General features: G+C 36.9%; 1 protein-coding gene across 3 annotated transcripts in view; it reads left to right on the forward strand.

Annotated features, from left to right (window-relative positions):
* Window positions 1-8,513: 8,513 nt before the first annotated feature.
* The window catches only part of LDA (limit dextrinase), a 60,291-nt gene continuing 47,510 nt past the window's right edge, over window positions 8,514-21,294 (forward strand). For 2 of the 3 annotated variants that reach the window (XR_016172370.1, XM_089150048.1), the window contains exons 1-9: window positions 8,514-9,020; window positions 9,204-9,345; window positions 9,440-9,492; window positions 12,521-12,629; window positions 12,764-12,900; window positions 13,017-13,216; window positions 13,443-13,592; window positions 14,093-14,153; window positions 15,411-15,531. Coding sequence is in view for 2 of the 3 variants with exons in the window: in XM_089150048.1 (XP_089006174.1) it covers window positions 8,799-9,020; window positions 9,204-9,345; window positions 9,440-9,492; window positions 12,521-12,629; window positions 12,764-12,900; window positions 13,017-13,216; window positions 13,443-13,592; window positions 14,093-14,153; window positions 15,411-15,531 (1,195 nt within the window). In the remaining variant the exon portion in view is untranslated. Of the gene's footprint in view, window positions 9,021-9,203; window positions 9,346-9,439; window positions 12,026-12,520; window positions 12,630-12,763; window positions 12,901-13,016; window positions 13,217-13,442; window positions 13,593-14,092; window positions 14,154-15,410; window positions 15,532-21,294 lie in introns of those variants that run through there. The other variant, XM_089150049.1, reaches the window with a different exon arrangement.

Raw genomic sequence — 21,294 nt, forward strand, 5'->3', positions numbered from 1 at the left:
AGATTCGAAATATAATGATTACACTTATCGTGGATATTTTGAATGAAAAATGGAGAAGAAGAAGAAGAAGAAGAAGAAAGAGCTTAAAATAACCAGAACCTGCAAATTTAACTTGCAAATCTGTTGGTAACTGTAGAAAGCAACGGTGAGAGAATTTGATGGACAACCTATATTAACTACCAGGTCGGCGTTTGGCGGGAAAACCGCGTAACTGAAGACCTAAGAACTCCATGTACTCATCGTTGTAAACCTTCAGAAGAGAAGAGGGAAATCTTCCTCTGTGGTTCTATGTTTCTAGGTTTGGTTGCAAATCTGATACATGGACCCAACAGATTTTCATTGCTTAAGAAAGAGACATGGGGATTTATTTTTTTTCGTTCAAAAAATCTGAGGATTTAATGATTAGAAACTAAATACTTTTTCTAATATGATCATATTATGCGAATGCTTTACCAGATCTCTTAGATCGTAGATTGAATCCTTGTTGACGATAAATGTAATATCTCCATCTTCCCATATATAAAAAGCTAGCTTGTACAAAAAAGATGATTATATTATCTTGGTATGACCATAAAACCTGTTAAATAGAATTATTATTTACCTTAAAATTTTAAATTATCATTTTTCCTTCAATCAGTTTTTCTTCTTCCCTCTTTCTTCTCGGATCATCTTCTCCTCTACCAGTAAAACCCATCTCTTTCTTCCTTTCCATGCTTCATTATATATGGACATTCTTTTTTAAATTTTAGTCTGCATTGAAACTTCAAAACATCCAAAATTGTCAAAAATTTCTCTATAAGTTCTCTATGTATTTGCACTCGGGTTTTTAAATCCCAACCTATTTTGTAGTAAGCTATCAACGAAAAGCATACACATTAAAAAACTATTCCAAATTGATAATACCCTCTTTTTCATTAGAAATGATGAATGTGCCTTTAGCAGCAGTATTCTATTTCCTATATATAAACTACCGACGAAGAAAGAAGAAGGATTTCATGAAGGAAAAAAGAAGATGAAGGAAACATTGTTCTCAGGGGCGGACCCAGGATTGAATATTGGGGGGGGCCGAAGAACGAAAGTCTAGATTGGGGAAGAACAAATGCTTTTTCGCCACATATTGTGTGGGCCTTTATAAGACCCATTGGGGCTTCCACCTATGAATTATTTTATTATATTAAAGAATATGCCCACATATTTTGTGGGGCCCACACATATTTGACAAAAATAGGTAAATTATTGATAATAAATTTTTTTTCAACAATATATAGGTAAATTAAAGTAAAAAAAAAAAAAAAAGACTTTCAACCCTAAAAAGTCAAATGCAAACTATTTTTTTTAGGTAAGAGATACAATATATAATCAAATAGCAAAAATAACAAAAGAAATAAAGAAACAAAAATACAAAATCTAATAAAGAAAAACAAAAAAAAAATGAAAAAAATATAAACAATATATTGTGAAGAAGATTTTTTCCCCAAATTTTCCTTAACCCACGCTTATAGAAAGTTGAAGAAGAATAAATAGGAAAAAATAAACGGAAGAGAATAAATAGAAAGAAAAGAGAAGAAATGAGAGAATAAATAGGGATTGAGGAGGAGTTAATTTCTAATTAGGAATGGCATTTTGAATTTCTAATAAGATTTTTTCTTCAAAAAATTTCTTTAACCCACGATTATAGAAAGAGAAGAGAACAAATAGGAAAAAAAGATGTGAGAGAGAAGAGAGGGGAGAATAAATAGGGATTGAGGAGTTAGTTTTTAACTAGGGATGACAATTATACCCATTATTTTACCTTTCAAAATTATTCTCAAAATTGAGGGGGGGCCAAATAGTGACATTTCACATGTGAGAAGAGAAAAACACTGAAAAAAATGAAGAAAATTAATACAAAAAGTGAAATAAGAAGGGAATTATTAAAAATATTTAAAAATCCGGGGGGGGGCCATGGCCCCCCTCGGCCCCTTAGTGGGTCCGCCCCTGATTGTTCTTCTCTTGTTCGGCTTTCCAAGATGTTGTTCTTTGTTTCTTTCATTTTTCTTCAAGACATTGTTTCTCATATCAAGCGTACAAAAAGTAAAGGCAATTTCATTTTTCTTCTTTTTTTTTTTTTTGGCCAACCCCGGTTTTATAAACCGGTGGTTCGACCCGCGTCACACACCTGGCTGTGGTGGGTGAGTCTCCCAGTGGGGATTTTTTGCATCCACAAGGATTCGATACCGGTTATTTCTTTGTTTCTATGATGAATTCTATGTAAATTCTGATGGGTAATGTAAAAATATGAAAACATTGATATTTCAATTCTATTGTTCTTCGTCTTCAATCATTTTTCATTATCACGGGTTTAGGTTTAAGATATAGACTAAAGGGGGTGGGGGGGGGGGGGAACTAGAGAGAGAATGATACTTCTTAGTTTTTTACCTCTGATTGTGAACTTTTGTTGACTTATTGATCTTGAATTTTAGTTTTAAGTGTTTGAAGTTTCTATTTTAGCATGAGTTGTTGTAGCTGATTGGTATTAAATTTATGGAGACTATTATGAATGACCTACAAAACTGATTGTTGGAGACGATTTTGTATACATTTTTTTTTTTCCAATACCGGTTTTAAAACTTAAAATTTTTTTTTACAAATTGGAAATGCTAAACTTGTTTTTTTGTTATAAAAAAATATATTTTATTGATTAGTTACCAAACAATTTTCGTACTTTGATCTAAAATGAGTTCCACCACTGATTTTTGAAAAATAGGTAAAAATCAAATATGAAAATAATGCCAAATATAGCCTAACACTTACAAATCACAAGAGATTAAAAATAATTTAAAAATTAGAAAATCTATCTAAACATGAGTTAAAAGAATTTGCTAAAAGAGTATATTATTTTACAAATTTAAAAGACAATTTGAAGGGTCATACTGATCTTGTATAGTTTAAGGTATGCATTTTATCAATTATATTGGGATTTCTCTGAATTTTTCTCTTTAATTTATAAATCGATCTAGAACCTAATTTACCATGTAGACCAAATATTTAGATTAAGTTTTCTATTTGAACTAAATTCAACCTATTGGTACTTGTCTATAATTAGCCAATAATACAACAATGCAATGTTAACTATAAATCGACAGGCTTAAAAGTTAGAAATAAAAATATCAATATATTTTAAAAGAAGGTGGACAAGATAATAGACTGTAGCCCTAGAATTTTGTAAATGACATTTATCAAAAAAAAAAAATGGTAAATAACCAATTATAGAAATCGCATACTTCATCTAAGTAGGGTTGCGAATTTGTTATAACTTTTGTCATGCATATTTTACTTACACATAAATCAATGTGTAAATGACTCATAATTTCACATTTTCAATGAGTGGTGTTGGGTCATGCAATTTTGAATTACACGCAATTTGTAAGTTTTTCACTTATTATAAATAAAATACAAATACTTACTTCACATTTTGTAGTAGAACTTGAGGAGCTAAAGTTTTCTTTTAAAAAATATATATTTATGGATCAACCATATCAATTAAGCAGTGGACACTTTGTAATTCGAGATAAATCAAAAAATTGAAATGTTGGAGTAAACTAATATTTAAAGTTCAATTATGTCATTCCTCAAAGTTGGACAATTTCCATTTTATGTGTTTGGAGAATTCGTCTTAGTATTTGATTTCTAATTGCTTATTTTTCAAACTGGTATTTTTTACAAATTTGAGAGGCATTTTAATATGCATGCACAGATAATTGTTCTTTTTCCCAAAATCATGTTTCACTTCTTTTGGTTGGAATATGTTAGACTTATAACAATTCACAACCTTGTTTATAAATAACAAAAAAGCCAACTCAGATCATTGAGGGAGACAATGAACACAGTTATTGCGTTGATGTTTAATCTGTAATTAACCTGCTGGTTACTTGAACCATCTTGAATCAGTGTCAATTTCTTCCAGTTGAGGTTATGTGCTTATATAGGTTTTGTGGTTCATTTTTTTTTTGGGAAAGAAGGGTGTAATCCGGGTTTGATGGTTAAACTCTCTTCTCTCCATTCTCTCTTGCGGACAAGAAACCCTCCGTTCCGCTCTTGTTTATGGTCGTTCAAGGTTTCAGGCGTTGATATCGTCATTTTAATCTATCTTCCTTGTATTTTTTGCTGCAATCTGGTTCTTGGAAAACTGATGCTGTTGCGATGGATCCCTTCTTTCATAGTGGATTGGGCTTCTTTCTTGAGCCCTAAAGATGTAGGTCGCGAGATTGAACTCCGTCATCAAATCTCTCGCTTATTATGCGTTGTTTTCATTTAATTTCATGTAAGGATCGAATCGAGATGGCACAACAGATTCCTACCTTTGGTCCCCAATATCTATCAGAGACGGAGTTCTTTGTCCCTTCAAACTGTTTTGTTTTATTTTTCATTTATAATCACACTATTTTCTACCCTATTCATTATGTTCTCATAATACTTTTTCCTTCCCCCCCCCCCCCCCCTTTTTGGCTATCTTTGCAATCCTTGTCTCTAGAAGGTCTTACTCATTGCTTACTCATCTCAAAAATAGAAAACCTTCACAAAATAAGTTGAGTGTGGATTCAAGTTCCACAGGATAAGCATTGAGCCCTTAACTATACAATCAAGCGTATCTAGATGTGGGCTCTAGTTGGGATCTTGGCTAGCAAGGTTTCAAACAAGAAGCTCGAGCACTAGGTTGGATGGATTTTGCTAGTAGTTTGGTATTCACTTCATTTAATAGGGTCCAATTACATTTTAGATGGGTACAATTCCATTTCAACAGTATATCGTTTCTGGACTCATTAAGATGAATAAACATTTTGAGACGAAATGAAGATGTCTACAGAGTAAGGCAACTATTTCAATGGCACATTGTGTTGAGACTCTCTGAGCAAGTAAGCTTTCTGTGCTTCTACCTACCACATGTGGATGGAACAATAAATCAAGGGCACTTCATTAGATTTAAGGTGCTATATCCTTCAGACTTTGGGTCAAGCTTAATATACATGACTCTCTGTGCTTATGTTCTCTTGGGCTAATGACTCCAGCTGCCCTCAGAGGTCATGCTACACCTTGAGGGCTCTGGGTGATTATCCTCTTTTTTCTTTTTTAATGTTAGCCTTTTTCCTTTTCTAGGGAGACATTACCAAAGGGAATGGGAAGTCTCTCCTCACTTGAACAGCCCTAGGTTGATGAGTGCTTCTCTTTTATCTTCTCTTCCAGAAGGGATTCGTCACCTCATTTCACTGGAAAAGCCAAAAATTTTGAGATGTTGGGGCCTGAAGAAATTACCGGATGGCTTGGAAAGTTTGTCATCACTTTAAGAGCTCAAGATTGATGATTACCCCAGATTATTATCACTACTAGAAGGGATTTGGAACCTAATTTCACTTAAAAAAGCTGGATGTTTCAAAATGTGCGAAATATATCAGCAAATCTGCGAAATCTCGACTTCGCAGGTATACACTGCATAATAAGGTTTAAAAACTAAGTGACTGACATCATGTTCATAAGTTTATCAAAAAAAAAAAAGACATCATGTTCATACAGAGCCAAAGACTTACGTGCGTGCATTTAAACGTCAAGTCTTTTTCTATAAAAAAACAAAATGTCAAGTCACTTTTTCACTTTTACATGTGTAGCTACAGATGCAACTGTCTAAGTGTCAACTCAAAATTTTGACTTCAAAAGAAAAATTCAATTTTTAACTTTGATGGAAGCCGCTACTCAGACAAGATGAGCTATTCTCTTCGGCACAAGCAGTTAGGCACCCGTTTTCTTCTTCAGTTCTTCTCTTCTTCTTCATCAAAGCAAGGATTTCACCAGTGATAGAAAGAATTTTGACCATAAAGCTCAACAAGCAGATGATTTGTTTGGTGGATCGAACTGAAGAGGCAAAAAAAATACGTAACACGAATATAGTATATAGTAGCAGCAGATTTGGGTGGCAATCACTCCGTCTTTGGTGACATTTTGCAAGTTTGGTGCCTATTATTGTCGATTTTTTCCAAAATCGGCATCTTTGGCGATATTTAACGATTTTCCGACGATATTATTTAACTTCGTTTTTCAGTGCATCTTTCGATTCACTACTCACCAAACTACGCGAAATCTTCGAAATATTTTAACATGAGTTCAATTGGTAATTTGGTTCTATTAAATTGAAATTTGAATTCTATAAATGATCTCTTGCTCTAACTTTTAAATTGTGGCCTAAACATAATTTTGGGCACTTAGGTCACAGTACGAGTTTTAGACCATAATACATGACTCAAACATAAATAACTGATAGGGTTAAGATTGATGAAAAACATGTTGCAACACCAGCCAGAGAGCCAAGGCTAGAGAATAACTTTGTTAGATCAATGGTTGGAGACGATATCATTTAACAATTGCGTGAGCATATGTCTCTGTCCTTGCCAATGGTAGGTTAGTTGAGCGGTTAACAATCCAAACTCCCCTAGGGAGATCTTGGGTTCCCAACCATTAAACAACACATATATTAGTAATATTCCCCCCCTTATTATCAACCTGCCAACTCAAAAAAAAAAAAAAAATGTCTCTACCCCAAAAAAGAAAACCCTATATTCTCTTTTGGGTTTTTTTTTTGTTAATTTCTTAAATGTTCATTTGAGCAGGGCCGGACCCAGGATGCAATAGTGGGGGGGTCAAAGATGAAAGCCAGATAATCTTCCCGTTGAAGAAACACTAATGTTTTTTTGCCACAACATATTGTGTGGGCCCTTATAAGGCCCATTTGGAATCCCACCTCTAAACTATTTTATTAAATTAAAGAATAGACCCACATATATTTTGTGGGGCCCACACATATTTGTAAAAAAGGGTAAATTATTAATAATGATATTTTTTTCCTAACAAAATATAAGTAAAATTAAAGCAACAATATAAAAAAATATATACACATGACTCCAACCCTAAAAAGTTATAAGCAAGTCAAAAAAATATTTTGATAAGAGATGTAAACCAAAATTTTTTTTTAAGGTAAGAGATGCAAATCAATGATAGATAGTTATCTAGTAACTATAGACATTTTATTCACAATACAAAATCAAATAACAAAAATTTCAGAAGAAATAAAGAAACATAGAATATAAAATCAAATAAAAAGAATAACAAAAAAAAAAAAAAAAAAAAAAAAAAAAAAGAAAAAGAGAAACGATAAATAAATTGAAAAAGAGAAAGAGACTTAATTGTGCAATAATTTTTTTCCAAATTTTTTTAACCGACGCTTATAGAAAGGGAAGATAATAAATAGGAAGAAAATATGATAGAGGAGAGAGGAGATAGGAAAATAAATAAGGATTGAAGAGTTACTTTCTAATTAGAAATAACATTTTGATTTTTGAATATCTAATAAGATTTTTTTTTCAAAAATTTCTTTAACCTAATGTTAAATAAGAAGAAAAGATGAGAGAGAAGAGAGGGGAGAATAAATAGGGATTGATGAATTAGTTTTTAATTAGGAATGATATTTATACCCATCATTTTACCTTTAAAATTTATTTTCAATATTGGGGAGGGGGAAATAGTGACATTTCACATATGGAAAGAGAAAAAACTGAAAAAATTAAAGGAATTAAAGGAACATACATAAAATTTTTAAAAATCCGGGGGACCATGCCCCCGCCCCTATGAAGCATTTGAGTTAAACATCACCTATAATAACTAATTTCAAATCTATAAGGATTGCTGAATTGACAAAAAGCCATCGCCTCATATAATGACATAGTTTAAAAAGAAAAAAAGAAAAAGCCAATGTATTCCGTAAGTGTACCAAATCATTAACCGTACCGAACCACGTCGTCTAAAGTTGCACATTTCAAAATTCAGTATGATAGGTGCCGAAATCGAATTTCTTCGGTACGATTCTGATTTTAGCTAGTCATCCTATTGGTATGTACCGGAACCGCATCGAATTAGTATCCTACCAAATTAAAAAATATAAATGTAATTTTACAATTAAAACACTTTATCTTTATCCCATCTTTAATATCCTATTTCAGTTCTTAGATTTACTTGTTCTATTTCTATAATATCATATTCTATTAATTGTTTAATCGCAATTTCATTAGGATTTTAATGAACTAATAACAAAAGTGGCATGTGTTTATTCATACTAAAATTGTACCGCACTAGATACTATGTTTAAACCATTTTTATGCACCGATTTAATACCGAAAACATACCAACCGTTTTTGCAAATACTGAAATTGTACCTTGTAAATGCATTTTTGATTTTCGGTATTCAAAGTTTGTACCGTACCACCGAAATGATACCGATTGATACCATTAGAATTGGGTGCTCAAATGCATGTGGTGGCTTCTTTAGGATGTGCCGACGATATACACGCTGTCGCGAATGTTTCTGGCGGACACTCTAGTCTAGAGTTGACAATTCTACTAATTGTACGTAACAAAAACGCAGCTTAAGAACTCGGCACGTGTTTTGTTTTAGACTTAGCCCATTCAACAGGACGCCGAGGCCGATACCAAATAAGGGAAAGATATCTTACTCTCCACTTCTCCAGTAACGCACTTGCGAGTGACGGAGTGACTCGAGTGAGTATCCAGAAAGGAACTTTTCCCAAAAGTAGCAGTGGAAGTGGAGCACAGAAACTATCGTCAAAAAGCAGAGTAGATTCATTGTCAGGCTCAAAACCCAAAACAGATCGAATCTCCAAGAAGCAAATCATCTCTTAAAAGCACAGACTAGAAAAGCAAGAGAGCTCCCTGCTTTTTCTTTTTGGCAAGATTTCGTGCATACGTGCTGGGCAGATATGAGCATGCCTCTCTATTCATCTCTTTCTGCTCCCTCGTTCTACTCCTCCAACTTCCGACGCTACGGTTCTCATCTTTTACCTTCCACTTCTTTTCCTACGGCCTTCAATTACTCCATTACAAGGCCTTCGATTACTGCTCATAACGTAATTCCCAATAGCCGCAAAGTGGACATCATTTGCTGCCGCTCCATGCCTGTCGCGCAAGTTTCATCGCCCCAGGTTTCTTCTTGATGCGATTTTGGACGCATCACTTCTCTTGCTTCTTCTTCTTCTTCCACTTCTATTTTATGGACGCCCATGATTATGTCTTAAATCGAAAATTCCGTTTAGCATTTCGTCTTTTGTTAAAAAAGTTGAACTTTTGTTAAGCGGAACATACATCTTACTTCAGAAGCCTTGCAGTTGCAGGGTCTTTTATCATACTCCAGAGCGTACTGGGTTTCAAGATCTTTAATTGCGTGGGATGTGGACATTGGAAATGGTTCCTGCTATCTATACGCCAGTAGAACTGCCGACTTAGTTCTTACAGACGACGGTATTCAAGGTTCGGAACTCGGTGTCCTATTGATTGACTAGGAGATAGGTGCGATGATTTGTTAGGAAACTATGCTCATTCATTCTTTTGTTCACTTCTCCAGGTGAGGATTTGGTGATTAAACTCGAAGAGGACAATGGTGGACTCCCATCAAATGTGGGCAACTGATTTCCTTGCACTAGATTAGCAAAATTCGTGTACCATTATTAGTCTCTCTCTGTGTGTGTTGTTTTTTCTTTTGCGAGTGGAGGGAATAATTCGTGATCATGAATATAAGGTCATGAAATGGGAGAAAAACGAAGATAACAAAAATAAACAAATCAAGACTAAACCGCAGTGAGAAGACGGAGAAGCTTTCATAATGGAAGGAGACGAGCCCTAGGACACAATAACATCACTGTTCCTTAGGCACTATGATGGGAAGAGACATTATATTGGTGCTCCGAATGGAAAATAAAATTGTCTCAGATCTGTGCGAAGATCTAGAATTGGGGAAAAACCCCAAACCCATTCACACTGAAACATAATGATTCTTTTAATTCGAGGCCAACAATTTGCTTGGATCACTTTCCAGATATAGATGAGATAGGGGCCAAGCCAATTAGGGTGAGTTGTATTTTCCACAGCATTCCAGAAAAGGAAGTGGGTTTAGGGTATACAAAGATTGAGAATGAAGAAGGAATGACTGTGTTTGGAGCCAGATGAGAAGGCCTGCTAAACTGTAAAGCTATGACAAAAGACGTTTATGCCAGAGAGATAAGGAGCCGTGAGACTGGATGAAGTTTCAAGCTTCTCTGGAGCTGAAAAGGCCTAAGTGATTGGTGACCGTATGTTATTGTCTCCTCCACCTTCTGATCTTGGGGGAAACTGCATATTCCACATGGCTGGGAAGGATACGAGAGGAACAGGCTGGAGGTGCCCGATCACCCACTAATCATCAGCAACCATCACCTGCCCAGTGAGGCCCAAGCTATAAATGGTTTTAACACTTACAAAGTGAAGGAGAACACCCATGGGATGCCAATGGTTTAGGAAAAAAAGGTAGAGGCACAGTACAATCATAAATTTTGGCAGAGATGGTATTGAGAGGATAGACTGATGGTCTAGAATCTTATGCCACATCCAAGAAGCCACAGACTAATAAAGGAGTGGATTGAAAAATGGAAACAGAGTGAAGAAGGCACAGATAGACCCAATCAACCCGTATGCTTTTCTGCTTGGTCACGAGCTTCCAGATAAACTGGAATTTTGACTTCATTTATTCTTGACAATCTCAGGCCTCCCTCTTCATTAGGGAGTCAGACTATGGCCCAGCTGATAGGATGAAGAAATCTAGAGGTATCAGATCCTTTCTAAAGGAAGCTGGACATCAGAGATTCCAACACCTTAGACAATGCAGGATGGCTGAAGAATTGCTTTCGATGAGCTCTAATCTGTAGGCGTGTGAGAGAAGCTTGCCTATCGAAAACTATAATGTCTTCCAAATGGGATCTAGCATATGGTAGCAAGCAGATAATTTGGATGGAAACAGTGGTTCACCTAAATACATGAGTGGAAGATGACCAAGTTGTTTGCCTCAGACACCATACTGATGCAGCCTTGACCAGCATTTCAGACGATAGTGCAGAATCGTGGAAAGGGGAGGGGAATGTTAAATCTGAAACAAACCACTAGGCTAGATCTTGTTGAGCAAGTATAGGGCTTCCCATTAACCTAGGAGCCCATCTAGACATCTAGTTTGCTTCAGATACTTCAGAATATAACTAAATAGATTTCCATAGGTTGATGCAAAGGCCGGATAGACCTCAAAATGCAACAAACAAATCATAGTGGTCATTAGAGAAGCAATACTACTTGGAGAATATCATGAGATTATTTGTGAAGGCAGGGTGAGAGAGGTTGAGTCCTGATAGACTTGCATGTAGGAATGAAAGATATAAGCTTCTCATCCCCTAAACTGGATAATCAGTCAGGACTTCAAGAGCCAGGATGAGGAGAGGACATCCCTGATAAGTTCTTACTAAGGAAGCAAATAGGCTGCCATTGACCAAAATTGAGAAGCATGGAGTGGTGCAGAAGTGATCCAATCCACAAACAGGGGAGAAAAGCCCTTCTTAAACAGCCTTATAGGACCCATCTTAATGAGTTAATGCCTTTACAGGGCTGGGGTTACCTGTTATAACCTCTAATAATCTCATTGCACAGGAAGTTGTATTGGAGATGCTTCTACCCTCTATGAAGACTGGTTTTTTGTCACTGGCAGGCTGGTCAGTCACCAACTTAGTTCTGTTCACAAAGAGTGGGGCAATAAACTTCTTCAGAAGGTTTAACATGGAGATGGATCTGAAGTCAGTGTTAATGGAAGCACCTTCCTTTTTCAACAGAGGAATGAGTGATTTATATTGTTGATTGACTTGATTGTAGACAAGATGGCCTTGGTAAGATCTTCTTTAATAATGTCCAAGAAGAAGATAAAAATCCCATTTACTGAATTCATCTGGCTGAGGGACTGCATTGGCCATATGAGAGTGAATAACAATCATAATTTCATCCTTAAGAGGGTATTGCTTGAATGAATCTGATGAGATGGCAGGGATGAATATGTTGAGGAGATTATCAGGGATGGGACAGGCAGAAGTTCTTTGGTGTTTGCTTCAGTGGGACCTTCTGCTTGGAGTTTGATAAGATGGTAAGTCTGTTACGGGGTTCCATTAAATATTTTAATGGCCTTTCATATGTAATAAATAGCAGAAACTGTCTCTTCAAATGAAATAAAAAATATGGGAAGCAACTGCAAGTCCTAATTTAACATTTTGGATCCTCACCCTCCACCACCAAAAAAAAAAAAAAAAAAAAGGGCAAAAGGCAAAGCCCAAGAAAAACAGAAGAGACAGAGAGTAGTGGTATCTGGATGCAGTTCCCAAAATTGGCTCAAATCACCCCCCTCATCTGAAAATCAACCCTGCCAAGATGTACTTCATTGTCGTGTAGTTCAAAGAGCAAATGTCAGAGAAATGAGAAAATTACAAATTAAGAGCAATGCCAGAGAAATGAGTAAGACACAAACTAAGCTTGCTAATTAAAATTGATAATTCTGGGTTTAGTTTTCTGTTGAATGAAATGTAGCCTCAGCAGAGAATAAACAATAGCTGATTTTTAACTGTTTCTATGCCATATTTAACAGGTAATAGAGAAGTTTCCCCATATCTGTAATTATAAAGCTTTTAAAGTTCCATTAACTGTGGATGTGAAGAGCCTCCTCAAATGCCAGTTAGCAGTTGCCTTTTTTCATGGTAAGAAGTGATAGGATAGCAAAAGATAATACGTATACAAATATTTTGGCTTTTTTGGTTATATGATTTTCTTTGATTTTGAACTAAGGTCCATTTTTCTTGCAATTTTGATTCCCCCCCCCCCTCTTATGTAGCTGATGGGAAATGCATCAACGCTACTGGTTTACAGTTACCTGGTGTTTTAGATGATTTGTTCACATACAGTGGTCCACTTGGTGCTGTTTTCACCGAAGTTGCTGTGTCACTCTACCTTTGGGCTCCTACTGCTCAAGTATTACATAAGAAATCTATATACTTCGCTTGGCTCTCTGTTAGCTCTTCTCTGCTACCCTCATTCCCCAAAGGAGGAAAAGTCACATATCTTTTATCCTCTGTCTGTGAGAGCAGGTAGTATGTGCTTGCATCTATAGTGATCCCAAAGGTGGCGATCCCCTGGAGAGGGTCTTGCTAGAGGAGGACAATGGCGTTTGGAGTGTGAATGGACCATTAAGTTGGGAAGGCTGTTATTATGTCTATGAAGTCTCTGTCTATCATCCTAGCACCATGCAAATTGAAGTGTGCACAACAAATGATCCATATGCAAGAGGGTATGGTTGTAATCTCATTATACAACACTTATTCAGAAAATAATTTAGGTGTTGCTGATGTACAAGGCATTGCATTTATCTTCACATGTCGTTTTGTAATTGCAGGCACGCAAATTTATGTGTGCATATGGATTTGTATTGTCATTGTACGGTTCATTGTTGTTGCATTATGCATATGCATATGCATATTTGATATGATGTTGATCCTTTTATCCTTTTGGACTAGGTTGTCATCGGATGGCAGACGGACATTGTTGGTCAACCTTGCTTGTGATACTTTAAAACCAGAGGGTTGGGATAGTTTGGCGGATGAGAAACCTATTCTTTCTTCTTTTTCTGACATCAGTATTTATGAGTTACACATAAGAGATTTCAGGTTAATCTTTTGTCCCCTCTTGTTTGTTATTTATATTGTATTTTGTCTTTTCTATTTAGTACGTCTGGTACACTAATATGGTAACATACTGATATACTGCTGGAAATTACTTCTCGCTTGTGTTTCATTTTACTTACATTTTAGATGTTGAGGATGGTCTCAATAAAGGTCGAGATAAACCTACCATGGGTTTGCCTTTGGAAATAAGTTCTGGGCTTTGTTGGGATTGGGAATGGTGAACACTGCTTTTGCTTTCTCTTGGCTTTTCTGTCCTTATCCTCAGAAGTTGAATAACTGTAGTACATGGATCTTCAACACAAGGGTTAAGTGTCATTTTGAGAATGAGAAATCCTTGCTGTTACTCTATTCCAAAAACTGCTTAGAATACTTCTGTTGATTATATGTGCTCAAAGCCTGAAGTCTGGGTTTATATGGCAATGCTTTTGGTTGTATTCACTTGAAATTTACTTTCAGCTTTTTTATTCCTGTCACAACTGCAGTGCCAGCGATCAGACTGTGAGACCTGATTTCCGTGGTGGTTATCTTGCTTTCACCTCTCAGGTAGTGTTTGTTCTTATGAACCAAGGTTCCTGGTCTAATCATGAAGTTCCTCAAGTTACCTTTGAATATTATTCATAGACATCCTTAATGTAATATTATGTCTACTATAGGTAGGATAAAATGTTGTTGGACTGTCAAGGGATTCAGTTAATTGCTAAAAGATAAAGTAAGGAACAAGAGAGAATATTTTTCACTATAGGAAGAAGACAAAGTGTAATGTAAGCATGAAATCCTTCCTGGCTGAAACCCTAATTTGGGCCCCAAGGCCCAACCCAAGTGGCGTAAACTAGGGGCTGGCTGAAACCCCTTGGGGACAATTTGGTCATTTCCTCCTCCCATTTTAATTATTTTTATTCCAGAATTTTCATTTTTTGTGAGTCCAAATCTGTTTTTAATTCCTTGCTTGGCTCAAGTGAAGTCTAGTTAGAGTTGGAGTACCTCTAGGTATCTATTTAAATTAAGATTCCTTGTGGATAATTAGGTGTGCAATGAAGGGTATCAGATGATGTTCTAGTAATCATTATTTTCTTTTCAGTCCAAATGTGTCAAATACCAAGATTAAATGTAAGGTTTTAAAGTCTTAGTTGAGAGCTTTCATTTGGTTTTCAGTTAGGATAGGAGTTCCATTGACTATCGAGTGTATTAGTGATTTTTTTTATTTTATCTAATTTTATGGAATCTATCAATGGTATCGATATGTATTGAGCTGTAATAATATGTTCACTAAATGTAGTGATATGCACCCGTCGTATTGTATCATATGAGACATATTAATGCTCCCAGTGAACCCTTAATTGAATGCATCGATGGCATCTATATGTATTGTCTTTTTTTTTTTTTTGGGGGGGGGGGAATCAGCCCATATCAGCCAGTACAGTTCCATACCATCTAACACAAGCCATTTTTAAGAAAATAGGTGTATCAGTGTGTAGTGTATTGCTAATGATGATAACAAGCCAATATGATACGGCGAAGATTGATAATTAATTCCTCGGCTGGACCACTCCTAGGAAGGACAATACCATCAACATAGACTGAGAATATTTAACAGCAGATCATTTGGAGCAAGGCATGAGCTGTGTACTGAATAATTTTCTAAATGTGGACAATGAGATCTGACTTAAAGTTTTGTACCATCATTGTTATACTATCTGTTTATTGAATAATTTTGTCATCCATATACTGTATATATCATTTATTGACAAGTATTATGTTAAAGATGTAGTACTAAGATATCTTGAACACTTCTGCTTGTAGGATTCTGCAGGCATGCGTCACCTTGAGAAGTTATCAGCTGCTGGTCTAACTCATGTTCATCTGTTGCCAACATTCCAGTTTGGTGGTGTCGATGATGAGAAGGAGAAATGGGAGTGTGTAGGTAAGGAAAATTCGTACCTCTTTGTCATTTTGCTTTCAGTAGGCCTGCGATTTGCAGTAGATGCAAGTGCTTTAGGAATTCAATGCAGCCTTAATGGATTAAAGTTGATTTGCTGCATTTTCAAGATGAATACTTTATTTATATGCAGCTTAGTTTGATCCCTCCATACTGTTGTTCATAGCAACTACCTACTTCTGTGTTGGATTCTCCATTAAGCTTTTGAAGGTAATTCTATCCAAATGATGACTTAGAGAGAACTAGTCTCTGTAATATTGCACTGAACAAAGGTTTGATACTTGTTCCCCATAAAAAAGATGAAGCCTTTGATGGGTCCCTAGGATTGTTCCATGTGGCACAGAGAGAGAGAGAGAGAGAGAGAGAGAGAGAGTGTGTGTGTGTTAGTGGTAGCTGAAGGGTAATAGATAGGGGAAAATTGAGAGGGGAGGCATCAATTGTTATGTGAGTGATTTTGGGGCAGCCTATGGCTGATTGAATGCTGTGGGGTTAACTGGCACCATTAATTCCAAATATCAAATTGGTGTCAGAGCATTAACGATCCCAGGGAGGTGACATGGCGTTGTCTTCATTTTCTGGTGACAGAGAAGTGTAAGAATGGCTACTGGAGGTCCTATTGTTTTGCTGGGAACACCATATCAAGGGTGACCAACGGTTGGGAGTAGCTCTTCAATACTTGGAAGGAGATGCATTAGATTGGTTCTATAGAAGTTGCTGGCCAAAGTTGGATTGGGGGAGCTTCATGGAGGCCTTAAAAAATTGATTTCGGAGATGGGAGAGACAAGAAATCCATCTCAGCTTTGGACAACCATAGTGCTGTGGTTGAGACAAGTGTAAGCAAAGTCGATTCGAAGGTTCACGCTGAGAAATGGCACGGATAGAGGTGGAGAAACCTGATGGAAGCAGAATGACGATTGTTAGAGTCCCTTTTTGCTGGACTTGGAGAAGAAATCACAAGGTAGCTTTGAAAGGGGAGTCTGATAGCTGTGAATATATTGAAGATCCATGTTGTGAAACGGAGAGGAATGAGGTCTGTAGCAAGTGGCGGGAAACCTCTGACGGTGGCTAGGGTTGCAGCTTGTCAAACAAGGAGAAGAGAGGTGAAGGAGGGTCTTTTGTTCGAACCGTCTCTCAACCAATGCATTGGTTTGGTTCGAGCTCTAAATACCAAGGACCACTTAAGCCCAGGCGAACCAAATACAAAGACTGGGCCGCTAGACTCCTAAGAAACTTGTTTGGGCCCAACCCATTCGATTCCTCCAAATCGTATCCCATTCCACTAACCCGAGGTCCAATCCATCATTCTTCACCCATAACTTTAAGTACTTAGGCACAACCCATTCAAAAGAACTACCATGGGCCCAATCCATACCTTTAACTCAAAATCTTGCCCAACATTTTATTAACCAAAGCCCACATAGAGCAAATGGATCAAGAACTAATCCAAGGCCCATTTTGACTCAAAGACCACCCACACCATGGTCCGGCCAAAATCAAAATGGACCGGACCATTGTCATCTACCTCCCTCCTCTCAAGAGAGCCTTCGCGGAAGCCAGAGGCAGAGATCCAACACCGACACTGACGAGTGGAACCCCCCTTCTTCATTTAAACTCCGGCGCAACTCGAGCCACCCCAATCAGTTGGATCTCTCAAAACCAACAACATTTGCAGGGGTACAACTTGCACTGAAAAATTGGCTGGAGAAAAGCACCTTGGGGTGTTGCTCCATTGATTTAATGTTGGGAATGTTTCTCAGTTTGTGTGGTTGTGTTCTCCCTTCCCATAAATTTGGGCTAGAGGATGCGGATTATGATTCTGAGGCAATTACCACCAAAGCTCTGCTACTCATGGTGGCCATAAAATGCCACCGTGAGTATGTTCTTGACTTAGATGACCACCGTCCGATTACTGCTGTGCCATGAAAATATTTGAGGAAATTAATTCCCAGGAAGTCGACATTTTATTGCATATTCTGACGGAGATGCTTCCATTCGTTCACTAGAAGGCCATACTCATAGGTTGCCGATAAAAAACGTGATGGCCGAGAGGCTTGCAACGATTTGTGTCCTTCCACTTCTCTTGGCTGGTTATTTAGGGTGCTATTGGTGGGTATGAGCAATTAGCAGAGAACCTAAGGAAACTTTTCTTACAGGGAATACTGGAGAAGCAGCCTATCAATTCTAGTGCCGAGGTCATTAATGCACTTTGCTTCCTATGCACGTTTGAAGAAAATAAAGGCATCGTTTTGAATATTTTAGGGGAAATGGTTGCTAGTGAGAGTTTTTGATTCATATGTTGATGTAATACTCACTCGAACAAAGTTTTGTTTTCTATCTGGATTCTCAGGTTATTGGTTTTCAGCCGGACCAATTTCCTATGGCTATTGCCGGTGTGTTCTTTTGATCAGCTAAAGCTTACATGGTTTTTCCTTCCTATGGGTTGCTTGGAGTTCTGTGGGTTCAGATTCTGTGGTTTTCAGGTATGGTTGATGTTGAAGGCACCGAACTGACATGGTTATGCGGTGAGACTGTTCCCTTCACCTTGAGGACAAGGTGAATTTCAAGGGGCCGGTGATGATAGGTCCCTAGGATTGTGCCATGTGGCACAGAGAGAGAGAGAGAGAGTGTTAGTGGTAGTTGAAGGGTAATAAATAGGGGGAAATTGAGAGGGAGGCATCAATTGTTATGTGAGTGATTTTGGGGCAGCCTTTGACTGAGGTGCAGCATTGAATGCTATGGGGGTAACTGGCGCCATTGATGCCAAATATCTTGGTTTTGATATTGATTTTTTAATTGTTAGAATTTCAGCACTTGTAATCAGCCTAGGGATTGAAAGGAAATTAAAAAAGAAGGAGGAGAAGAGAAGAGGGAGAGAGCTTGTGCATATGTATTTGGCTCTCCCTTGATACTTTATTATAATGTAAAATCAAATCCTAGTTTAGGAAAGTGTCCTAAACTGAGTTACAGCAAAAAGGAAAATTACATATTGCATAAGATCTCCCAAATCTACAAAAGGAAACTATCCTAGGGAGACTACTTGTTAACCAAGTAATAAGAAAATTAGAAAGTAACCAAATAGAAAGTAACTAAAATAGAAACAAGAGGAAAATAGAAAGTATCCAAAAAGGAAACTCTAGGCTGCAGCTGCACTAAGGCAGCAACTCCTAGACTTGCGCTCTAAGGTAGCATCTCCATAACTTGCGCAAATCTCAACGCTCCCCCTCAAGTTGGAGTATACATAGAGAAAGATCCAGCTTGGACAAATAAGAATAAACTTGAAAGGCAGCACCAATCTTGATATAATGAGATATATATTAAAGCTCCATCATCTTGAACATGAGTGACAATAGCAGACGCCAATAAACACTAAGAGAACTTCACCCAGGACATAATCAACATCATCTTTAAAAAAAATCTTTAATTCTTCATGTCGAATGAACCATCCAATAATGATACCAATTGCCGATCCATAATTATAGCAGCATCATAGGCATTATCCAAACAATGCTAATTATAGGGAGGAATCTCCATACTAACAGATAAAAATTGTAGCTCCAATGGCCACACATAATCTCTTGCAAAAAGGCAAAGTGGTAGGCAAAGGTATGGGAAGGTAAAGGCAATTTTGGTTATTGTGGACCAAGTAGGTAGGTAAAAGGCAGTATTGGTTACTGTGGACCAAGTGTGTAGGTAAAAGGCAACATAGGTTATTGTGGACCAAGTAGGTAAGGTAGTATGGGTTACTACAGACCAAGTAGGTAGGTAAAGGTAGTATAAGTTATTACAAACCAAGTAGGTAGGTTGGTGTTGCCGTAGAATACCATCTTGGGATAAAAGTCTCCACAAAAAATACTCTCCAATAAAGACTTGAATAGATATAGACTAGGGTTCCAATCTCCCCCTCACATGTAGCATTACATGTGGATAAATAACGACATCAAATTACCAATATCTTAAAATGTGCACTAAGGAACTACGTACTTGAAGGAACCATGTTACTTGATGAATGTAGGTGTAAGAACTTCCAGTGATTACAGTAGAAAAGTCTGAACCACTAGCTTTAACTCAAATGAGATAGTAGCAAAAATAGTACTCATAACATGACAATATTAAACCACTTAGCAGTAAGGGAAGCACCAAACAATATCAGAGGAAGAGTTGATAACTAGTAGTATGTCCCAGAGATCCAAAAAGCAGCAAACTAACTCGAAGAAAATTATTGCAGAATTAATGATCATTAATATAATATTTCCATCATCTAGAAAAATAACACCATTAAAGTCGATTCTAGTAGACAGAGAAGTAGGGAAAGTGGGGCTGCAGTCGAAACAATGGCAGCAATAAGGAAGCAATTCCGTATCAACAGAATTTTTTTCCTAGAGCATAAAGACTCAATGAAACAGGGGCAACAGCAATATCGGTGGATCAAACGGGAGTCCCAATAATATCTTTTCTATTTACCAGAAAATAATACCTTACAGCCAATTCTGGTTGTTAGGTAACCACGGGCAGCAGCAAATAAGACCTAATTCAAACCTCTATTTACCAGAAAAATAAGGGGCTGAGGTCGATTCCGGTAAATAGGGTATTATCCATAATTGTCAAGGCATCACTTAAGCGTCTGGGCAGTCCCTGCCTAGTTAAAGTGTTCGTTGCTTTTTTGAAGTCAATAAAGTGGTCGCTTTGTAGCTTAAAGCGGGCGCTTTGGTCTCCGAGCCACCGGTTTATTGGTGCTTTTTTTCCTTTCTTTCCTGTTTTCTTCTTTTAGATTCTGAAATAATATTTCTATGGTAAACCGTAGACCCAATATCAGTATATTGTATCTTTGGTTACCAACAATAAACCTAATATCACATATCTATGATTTTAAAATAGCATTTCTTCTCTGAGGTCCTTAGATGGGATTTTTATGTCACTTTTCTTGGTTATCAAATGGTAGTCAATGCATAATGCCTAAGTTATTTATTTAGCAGGTGTCTCAGTTACTTTTGGTCTCCCAGTAGGGTTGTTTAGTAGTTTTGATAATTTAGTTGTTAAACTTTGAAGTTTGATTTGTGACTTTGATGTTGTTATATTTGAAGTTCATGACTATGTTACATTTTCCAATCTTATATACTAATTATATAAATGAACTTTTCGTTAAGTTTGCAAAATGTTTCATACTTAAATACTTGGAATTTTATGTAACTTTTGATATTTGGATCAAATATAAAAAAAATGAACACTAGAATGCTTAGTCATCGCTTTATTGGCACTTTGTCGCTTTAGTGCCTTGGAAGCCCTCCAGCGCTTTGGTTGCTTTGTCATTTTGACAACCTTGGTATTATCCATCTAGAGCAACAGAGGCAGTAATAGGACAACAATAATAATGAAAGTAAATGAGGCAACCAAACAGATCTTTAAGCAAGTAATCCAATGAATATCGTAACCCAAGGAGCCAAGAGAAAAGAAGACAGTTAGATTGCAGTAATTGTAAAACTAGAAATAAACCAATTTATCTGAAGAAACATCAGCATAGAATCCTTCACAGTTGCGAGAGAAAAAGAACAATTAACCATCTTCTTCCCCCCCCCCCCCCCTTCCTTCTTCAGATTAGTCATATGAATTAGATAGGTAGTGCAGTGGTAATAATAGGTAACTCGGTAGCTCCTCTGGGGTCTTCGATTGTAGCAGAAAGAAGATCACTTTGTGCTTTTATTTGAAAAGGATCTAAAATATCATTAATGCAAGCAAGGGGTGGCTGCGCAC

This window comes from Hakea prostrata, chromosome 3 (assembly GCF_041222555.1).
Source record: "Hakea prostrata isolate BN-2017 chromosome 3, UWA_Hpros_2, whole genome shotgun sequence".
NCBI classification, from domain to species: domain Eukaryota; kingdom Viridiplantae; phylum Streptophyta; class Magnoliopsida; order Proteales; family Proteaceae; genus Hakea; species Hakea prostrata.